Source organism: Varroa jacobsoni, unplaced genomic scaffold (assembly GCF_002532875.2).
Source record: "Varroa jacobsoni isolate VJ856 unplaced genomic scaffold, vjacob_1.0 scaffold_121, whole genome shotgun sequence".
Taxonomy (NCBI): Eukaryota; Metazoa; Arthropoda; class Arachnida; order Mesostigmata; family Varroidae; genus Varroa; species Varroa jacobsoni.
This window is the reverse complement of record NW_019213023.1, coordinates 174,820-183,906: the sequence shown is the minus strand read 5'-3', so window position 1 is coordinate 183,906 and position 9,087 is coordinate 174,820. Positions and strand designations below refer to the sequence as shown.

At 39.5% G+C, this 9,087-nt stretch overlaps 1 protein-coding gene across 1 annotated transcript; it reads left to right on the top strand.

Annotated features, from left to right (window-relative positions):
* Nucleotides 1–427: 427 nt before the first annotated feature.
* On the top strand, nt 428–7,673 carry LOC111267159 (uncharacterized). Its single transcript, XM_022845217.1, has 2 exons — nt 428–795; nt 6,756–7,673. Exons 1-2 carry the CDS (start codon nt 493–495, stop codon nt 6,954–6,956), a joined length of 504 nt encoding a protein of 167 aa, XP_022700952.1. The 5' UTR covers nt 428–492; the 3' UTR covers nt 6,957–7,673.
* The last annotated feature ends 1,414 nt before the right edge of the window (nt 7,674–9,087 follow it).

Genomic DNA, 9,087 nt, shown 5'->3' with positions numbered 1-9,087 from the left:
GCCATGCGGGGTATAGATATATTATGCTCTAAAATCAATAGACCAATCAACCACATGAGCAAGGTTCGACCATTACGGAGCAACTCCGCATACAAAAGACTTGTATTCATTTTGCCTGATATTTGCATAATATTTCTTGGAGGATTGAATCAACGTAATGGGTAGACACGACGGAAGCTTCAGAAAGGAAGGAATGTATCGAGTGCAAACTTAAATTCTCTCGTTTCGAAATATTTTTTTACAACAAGAACGAGTCCCTCCAGAATAAATGACTCCAGATATTTTTCTCTTCGGCAACATATAACGGTACTGTCTAATGTGGCGAGACAAAACATCGGAGCTACGCTACGGTCGGTACTGGTGTTTCCCTCGCCTAAAATTCGACTCGCGCTATCATTGTATCCTTCATTCACATCAGCAACAGCTTTGCGCGTTGTGACGAGGGGATTTAGTTCGGGCCCCGCAGACGCCAACTACGCTTCACACAGGATAATGGGACGTACCGCAGTAGCGAATCCCTCTTTTGCTTTGGCGACTTTGGTGATGATAATTTTGTATGCCGAGATTTGTCAAGGTGGAGTGTTTAATTCAGATGGCTCTTCGTATGGTAATCAGGATGGATATGAGGATGAAGAATTTGAAAATTTCGAATCAGGGCCGTTTTTGCCTGTTGTCCCTGGCATTGGCATGGGCCTAGATCCTAGCCAACTTCAAAATCTTTTAAGTTCTTTTGGTGAACCTGAGGTGTATGATATTCCTGCGGTATCCGAACACGTCTACGGATCTCCAAGCAAGGTAAATCGACATCTTATATGGTGGCCGTGTATTTAGTTTTACTGGTAGCCGGCGAATTCGTTGGGTAGTCGAGGTTTAGAACCCGCACCGTGTGTACTACCGAATGTCAAAACGTCAGATTTCAAAAACTGAGCTATTAAGATAGTATCATTGCGGTGGCGTTGCCTAGTTGCAGACGTGCGAATTATATTTACTGAAAGGTGTTTAATATTGGAAATCAGAATGTTAGATGGAGCGCGACGTTTCAATTTGTAACGTATCTTTTATTGTTTACTTATTCCTAAATTAAGGTATATTAAGTTGTGCAGCTCACATGTAGCATGCTACCATTACCTTTCAAATATCTCGAAGGACGTCTGACCTGGTAGCAACACAAGTCGAAGCCTGCAATATGCTTTCAATATCAGGCAATATATTACGAAAACTTTTCCTTTCGAGAACTTCCTTTTTTTTTTTTCAACAATATATTAACGAACATTTTTCGAGTTTTATTCTCTGCTTCTAGTCTGACACAAAAAAACATGTTATGATTGCCTAACCAGAGAACGCGCAGTTTAAGAACACAATATTTGAACAATTGTGCCGAGGAGGCAGATGGTATACCTTGCCCACAAAATCATAAACAAAATCGGATGTTCTATGACTAGCTTTTTTTCTTTTTGTACGTAGAACGTAGAGAGGCAAAACATATTTGGGAAAGTTCATTCTTACATTTTTTTATATCTAGTATCCTAATGTAGTCTATTTGTGTAATAAGGAGTTGTCTGGCGTTGGCTATCACGCGTTAAGACCATAGCAGACCCGAGCTTTGTGAGCTGACCTAATCATAATACGGATACAATATAATATGGCAGGCGATAGAATACGATTTAGCATGTGAGACACGCTAAATTGTGGTTCCTAATGAGCAATTAATAACTTATTTCGCACGTTCTGTACGATGCACGTATTCCATGCACGTTACTCACTCCTTTGATCTGAGCAAGTCAATAGGCTGGGAGCCGGAAGTCAATACGGTTTAGTTCGATTACAATATAAATGAAATATCGTTATATTATTGGTCAAGTAGAATATTGTGACACTGTGAGCCAAGTTAACATATGCCATTCCTGCAAATAGCTCATTTAACAGGTCTTCCAACCAGGGACGGCTAGCTGATTCAGCAAATGGTTTAATAGGTCTGATCACAACAGATGCAAGCTATCAGAAAAGAGATATAACTGTAACCGTTCATTAGTCATATCTCCCCTAAAGAGATTGAGATCTCTACAGAAAATTGCTTTTTCTTTATATAGCTTTTGTACTATACGATCTACTAGCAACCATTTTCATCTAAAATTATTATTAACTAGAAAGCTTTCAATCAATAATTGCAATAAAGCTTTGTTATATAGCATGGTGAATCTGCTTATAGAGTTATACGAGATGATTGTTTGTGTACATACAGGGAAGTGGTAATTGTACGAATGCTTTCTAGCAGATAGTTGTAGGAGTATATAGGTCGTAATATATTACGGTATTGACCTAGCCTAAAATCTCAAGGAAGTCTTTTCTCAAGCCATTACAACTTGGGATGAGGTCGTACAGAACCTACAATCGACAATAAATGACAGTTCTCAAAACACGGTTTGCGAAGGCGTGCGGTACCATGAAAGAGGAACCTCAGCAGGTAGACAAAAAACAGAGCAATTAAAATATAGTAGCGGGCATATGAGCTATTAATGCCGAATAGTGTACCGAGTATCCATGCACACTCAGTGCAGCTGCTGACCTGGCATCACCTGAATTTAACCGGAGCAACGCAACGAAGGTATTTGAATAGATCGAGCTGATATGATAACAATAACCAATTCATTCTTATAATCCTATCTTTTTTGCATATTTTTTTACGTCCGCGTGCTGCTTATTTCCCCACATTATTTTGTCTTTACCGAGCTGCTTCGTCTGCTCTGGCCGTTTTCGTTTGCAGTTATTGTCAGCAACTTATTCTTTACGAAGTTTTGCAATTGCCTTCGTGTCCTAATATTTTCGAAGACAACCTACTCTGCGTACTACTTTTCCTTGTAAAGGGTGGGCTAATGTCAACGCTCCCGTAATGGAAAATAGAGGCAGGCAGTTTAATTGGAAGTACACATAAAAACGATGTGAGCTACATGTCTTTTTAGGTACTGCTCGCGTAACTCAACTCATTTTGGATATATATGTGGTCTTATTTGGTTTAGACTTAATCGTACCAGTTACATTAGCCATACGCTTGGGTTAAATTGTGTTTTTTTTGGCAGTGCTTGGTATACATTGTCCTTCACATAGTCTGACAGGAAAATTGAGAGGAGTAAAACTACAGGACCAAAGTGGACACTAGATGTCACTGCCACGCAACGGGGTCAGCTGGCTCGGAAACATGGCTTTAAGTAGATGATTTTTCTTGGATATCACTAATTGCCGTCTTTTACAGAAGCTAAAGACTGTTTACACCCAATGTCCTCATATTGGTCTACAGAAAGTTTGCGACACGTTTGATAGAATTCACCAGTGACGTTGCTGCCGTTCCATCGCCTTGTGCGAAGAAAAAATTTAAATAAACCTACGCTTCACAAGCCCCATGTTGCTCGATACTCGCCGTTGGGTTCTCCAGACCGCGGGTCGAATGATTTTTTTCCATATAGCTAGACGGCTAATTCATTTGTGTGACTGTGTGATACATACAGCGTGAATGTCACAAGGAAAATTGCTAGTATATGCTTTGCTTTTCAATATGCGATCAACGAACAAAGGAAAATTGTAGGGCCCTGTAGCTGCCCAATCAAATGTAAGATTAAAGATGCAGCTTATGATTTGAAGTGCGCCGCCGTATTCCTCGATAGGCCTAGTTGTTGAAGCACGATGTCGCGTCGAGACTGCCGGATCGTCATACAAGATGTTTCGTACTACAACAGTGTTAGAGCTTGTTTGTCAGGCTCTTGGTCTCCCTACCCTCACTCTATCCCCAAATGAACCAGTCTCCTTGAAGCTCTTCATTGCAACAAGTGGGCCTACCCTATTATGACAGGTTTTTACAAACAAAAATGCTGTTCCAAATCGATAACTTTTTGTGGTCGTGAACCGTAAACACTGCCATACTAAAAATTCGACAGTCTGTGAGCTCCTGTTTACAAACGCAAAGATGAGAGAAACAAAACGGAACGCAAGAATTTAGCCCACCCTAGGATTTCAACGAGGCGACTTTAATGACATATACGGATTGCTAAACGCACGCTTTCCTTCTAATGGCTATAAATAGCACTTATTGGTGCTCAATGCAACCAGTACCACAGGCATCATAAAGCAGGATCAATGGTCACTGATCATTTTTGATATTTAAACGTGACAATGATCTTCCTCAGACATGAGGACTTTAAATTATCTGCCGCTAGCAGATAAAATGTGGCTTGTAAGTGCTCTCGCTTTCTCTAAGCCCGAAGGACAAAAACGGATTGCCATAGTCAAGGATGCTTTTTTCCGAAAGCGAGGCTTGGATTGTAGGAACTCTGTCGTTCAAAAACCGCATTTCGCATTTAATATGTTGTAAAGGTATAACCCAAATACTGAAAATGCGGGAATGGGTCTTCCGTGAACGAATTCTAGACTAGTTGGAAATTCGTGTTGTGTATTCCACGTGAAATTTGCGGAATTACTGGAATCAACAATAAACCCGCCTCGAACGTACTATTACCATAGACAAAGCATGATTCAATCTCTACCGCCAGCCGGCGGAACGCTAAACGAGGAAATAGCGTCGCTCTCGAAAGGAATCGTGTTCGGTGGCAATATCGAGTAGGGTCGGACGTAGGGCGATGGCAGTAATTCAAATGGCACCATATGCATTTGCTTCTATCGTTTACTCGCTGAAAATAAAACACTCAATGCAGCCTGCCATCTAAAGTTTCTCAAGAGATTCATGATTAGTTAGCACAACAATCTGGTTGCTTGGTGACTATGCCAAGCATTATTGCGGTATTATTAATATTATCACAATATTCAACGTTGGCTTGAACCAGTTTATTCTATCGATTCAAATCCACGTGACTAATGATATGTTCTAAAAAAGGCTTCTGAAAGATAGATATATTCGATTTACGTTGAGAAGTAATAGATAGGGAAATTGCCAGTGGGGATGCTTATAATTACAGATCCGTCCAGAAGCTGGCAGAGCACTGGAGCAAGCGTCAGAGAAATCTCCTTGATTTTTTTCTCTGATCTATAGTCATAATTCTAGCCCAGGTAGCTTAAAAGTTATCAAAGTCTATCAGATGTGCTCGTAACAGTCTAATACTCTGACTTTGAAGGTTTAACTGGTAAGTTGAGTAACAAGCTAACTTATGTGTTCGTTGTTACTCGCCACAATCGTTTTCAGTCTCCCAACCAGCTATTCACTCTTCTTTGCCAAACATTTTCAGGTCTCGTCTTAGGTTTAGAGATTGCATAAATTTCTTAAAAAGCTAATTGGCCAATAATCCAAAAAGGTAATAATCTATCGTGAATCTGAATGCAAAAAACATCGGACCCAAGCTTTTACAGGCCGACTTCACAGCCTCTGCCATATGCGGCGCGGCATTATCGTGGAGAAGGATGTTTTGCCCTATCTATTGAGTCTTTTTGTATAGCCGCATTCATTCAGTCCAGCGAGGCTATGTATAGATCTTTGTTAACAGTCTTGTTCTTCTCGAACATTCATGTCTGCTAACGAGCCTTCTTGTCCCACAAAACATCATGTTTTTGAATGCTGCCACCAGGTTCAAATTCGGGCTTTAGCGTGTACCTCTGTTAGTGAATCTCTCATTCCCTTTTTTAATGCCGACGAAGTAAACGTACCACTTCTTGTTATAATTATTAAAACTGCCATTGTGACTGTGCGTTTCCGAGGCCGAACAAGATTAATTGAGCAGCTGACAGCACAACCAGGGTCTTAATTTCTGATAAAACTCTCCATTCAAGGTTTTTGACAACTAGTCTGTAGTTGACAGCTTATTTTTTTAGCCAATTAATTAGCTGTTTGCCGTACATTGTCCTCATCTGTCGCAAGTGGCTGACTACGATTGGGTACACCCTCCAGGTGTAAGATTAAAGTTTTGGAAGTAGCAAACCCCTTTTCGTTCCCGCAGTTATAGAACCCACGCTGTACACAGGCCACATCAGCAGATTATAGTCGCTAGTGTCAAAAGCGTAATTAGCTTGCAAAAGTGCATTTATTATACCTGGAAAATTTATCTTTACCTCAATTTGACCTTAACGAAAATTCGATTCTTTGCAAAACGCAATTACAACGGACGTAAGAGGAAAAGGAAAGTACTTTCGAATGGAATGTAAAGCTAAACGACGGGTGAAGATCTACAAGAAAATTAATATCAATAACAAACCGAAATTGTTGTATCTGCCCATAGAAATAAACGTTTTAGTTAGGTTAAAAACAATTCTAGATATCTTGGTAGTTTAATCTATTTCGATACATAATAAAACACATATAATTATTCTACAGAGTACAAGTGTCGATATCGTAGTGCTTACTCTGTCAAGCGAGTCCATTGTTTTAGACTTCAACATTCTTAAATGTTGCCTGCTTAGGTTAGATAGCGTTCAGCCTTAGTCATTTTCCTTCATAACCTTTGAAGACACATATATTACCTTGTTTTTTTTTATATTTTGCTTTGTGGGCTTTGATACAGTGTTGTTGTTATGTTCAATTGTTACTCAAACGATCGCGTACTGAAAACCTAATTTCCGGCAAGGGATACACTCTACTGTAGACATAACTATAAAAACTTTGCATGCGATCAGCGGTAGCATTCTCTAGTGCTTCGAATAACCACAATATATAAGAATCGGGTGTATTTAGAGAAGTGTACACGTAAGAAAAGATTTATTATATTCAAGATTTTATATTAGATGGTGATGGTGATTGTAATTTTCGGCATTCATTATAGGTGGTAATAGGCGGCTACGACGGCCCGATAAAGAAGCTTCAAGGCACGATTCAAAGTTTCCATCAGGTGCGAACGATAGATAATGGAGGACATGCTGTAGAGAGTTCTATGCATCGTTCAATCGACCAATATGTGGGTAAAATGACTTCTCACCACAAGCGCAGCGAATACGATGACTTCAGCTTCCCAGCTGACTGGTAGAGCAGCGTGTTGCCCTATACATCACGTAGGCCATTACGGAGTTGTGAACCATGCGTAAAGCCTTGACTCATCTCAGCGTTCAAATAATTTTACATTTTTCCAGTAGTCGATTTGCTGCAAATCTAGGATTATAGCTATAACATGTGAACGATTATATTCATATTAAAATGTATATTGATTTCTCTAACTATACCTATATGGGATGAATCAGTATGGTTGTACGCGTAGATCTCTGATTCAATTGATAATATCGGTTACAAACTAAGTTAACATATCACGGATGAAAGACAAACCTGGAAAACGCTCAAGACAATATCAACTGGATACGTGCACTGTTTGCATTGAGGCCTGACCTACCTTGGCTTACTTTAATTATTTTTGCCTCTAGAATGAGGTATCGTTTTTTTGTTATTGTACCGATGAATAGCACTATTAAGGACGTATGTGAGGCATTGCACGATGAACTTAGAATCTTGTAAGATTTGAGCTCTCGCTAAAGCGAGATTATTGCTAATTAGCGCACCTTAAAATAACGACTTGTCTAAGCTCTTAATACCTGTCTGTAAATACCTTTGTGTTATTTGTAAATATACTCAATTACATGGCCGGAGGCGACTGGTTCGAGTCCCGCGATGGAAGATTTGGCTTCGCCGAACTTTTAATTCATGGGCGTGATATTAACAAATAAATAATAACAATGCACACAATGTTGAACTATCTAAATGTATTTTCACTTAGAGTTAAGCACGTTAAGTGCCCTCAAGGCTTACAAAAATAAACGGAATTTTCTTAAAATATGTATATAGACAAGCTTAATATAATCAAACAGTCTTTCAGATCCCTCGAATTAGCGAATGCTTACTTGTCCCTCTAAAAGTGCAATGTATACACACAGACCGACTTTGAGACTATTGGAGATCAACCCTCATAGTTTTTCATCGATGCGAACCTATCCGTTAGCAGCAGCTTTCTCCTCCTGCGTTTATAACGTGAAAGGTACAGATAACAAATTTACTGCTTTCCACGCCTTCCTTACATCTTCGAATAAAGCCTGTACGCCCCTTAATTCAGCTCCCACTGCTAGATACTGATAGAAAATACTATTACAGGGTTGTCTATCAAATATAGATCCTATTTTCGCCTCCAGGAGGTCCTAAAATTAGGCGTGAAATCGCTTCCGGAATGGAAAGGCTGGATAAATCACGTCCCACGAAAAAAACATCAGGGTGCCCGTTTACAAAAAAAAATTCACCAACTACCGTGAAATAGATTACTACTACTACTACCCTACTATCAAAGTTTATTGCTATGAGTGAGTTCCATTTTGAAGTAATATCATCACCATTATGCCAAACACCACTTAAGAAGGGCAAGAACCTTCATGCCCCCGCCGGCTGCTCTCGTATCTAATTTCACCGTTTGCGGTCTTTTGTCGCCCTTTTGTTGCACAGGGTGAAGAGTTACAATAATTTTTATAAAGATTCAGCAATGTTGTGACAAATTACGATAATATTCAAGTGTGTCTGTGTGTGTGTGTGTGTGTGTGTGTGTGTGTGTGTGTGTGTGTGTGTGTGTGTGTGTGTCTCACTACAGTCGTTTTCAAAATACGTGCGTCTGATGTTCAAGGTACCTAAAGCGGAAGAGCGTATCATAAGCACTTCAATCAACCCACTCCTTTCAGATCATAGTGTTTCAAATCTATCATCTCCCCTATTGTAGGGACCCAAAAGAAAATCCTGATAGACTGGTGGTATTATGACCAATCAAAAAGGATTCTCTTATGAAATATCTTGCATTTCTGAATAGTTTAAATATCGTTTTGTCAAAAAAACTTGGTAAAAGTTTATAGTTAAGTGGACATTAGCACATCAACAAGAAAATCAGCGTAACGATTTTTTTCGCGTGGACGAAACGCACACCCGAACACAATGCATGTTTAAAACGAGAAAAGCGGGTGACTACATTCAAAGATACACACCTGTATATTAGATCTCTGCGAAAATAGCATCACAAGCGATACAAACGTTTCTATAAACAAGGATCACTACAATTTCTCTAAAACCCAATAGCAAACCAGTGAAAATGATTATTTTAAAAGTCCATGACCCAAACAGTATTCTTGTCGAGTGCT

Coding starts and splice junctions, on each gene's coding strand:
- LOC111267159 (XM_022845217.1), top strand. CDS start 493: ATGGGACGTACCGCAGTAGCGAATCCCTCTTTTGCTTTGGCGACTTTG. Junction 796..6,755: donor TCTACGGATCTCCAAGCAAG/GTAAATCGACAT, acceptor CATTCATTATAG/GTGGTAATAGGCGGCTACGA.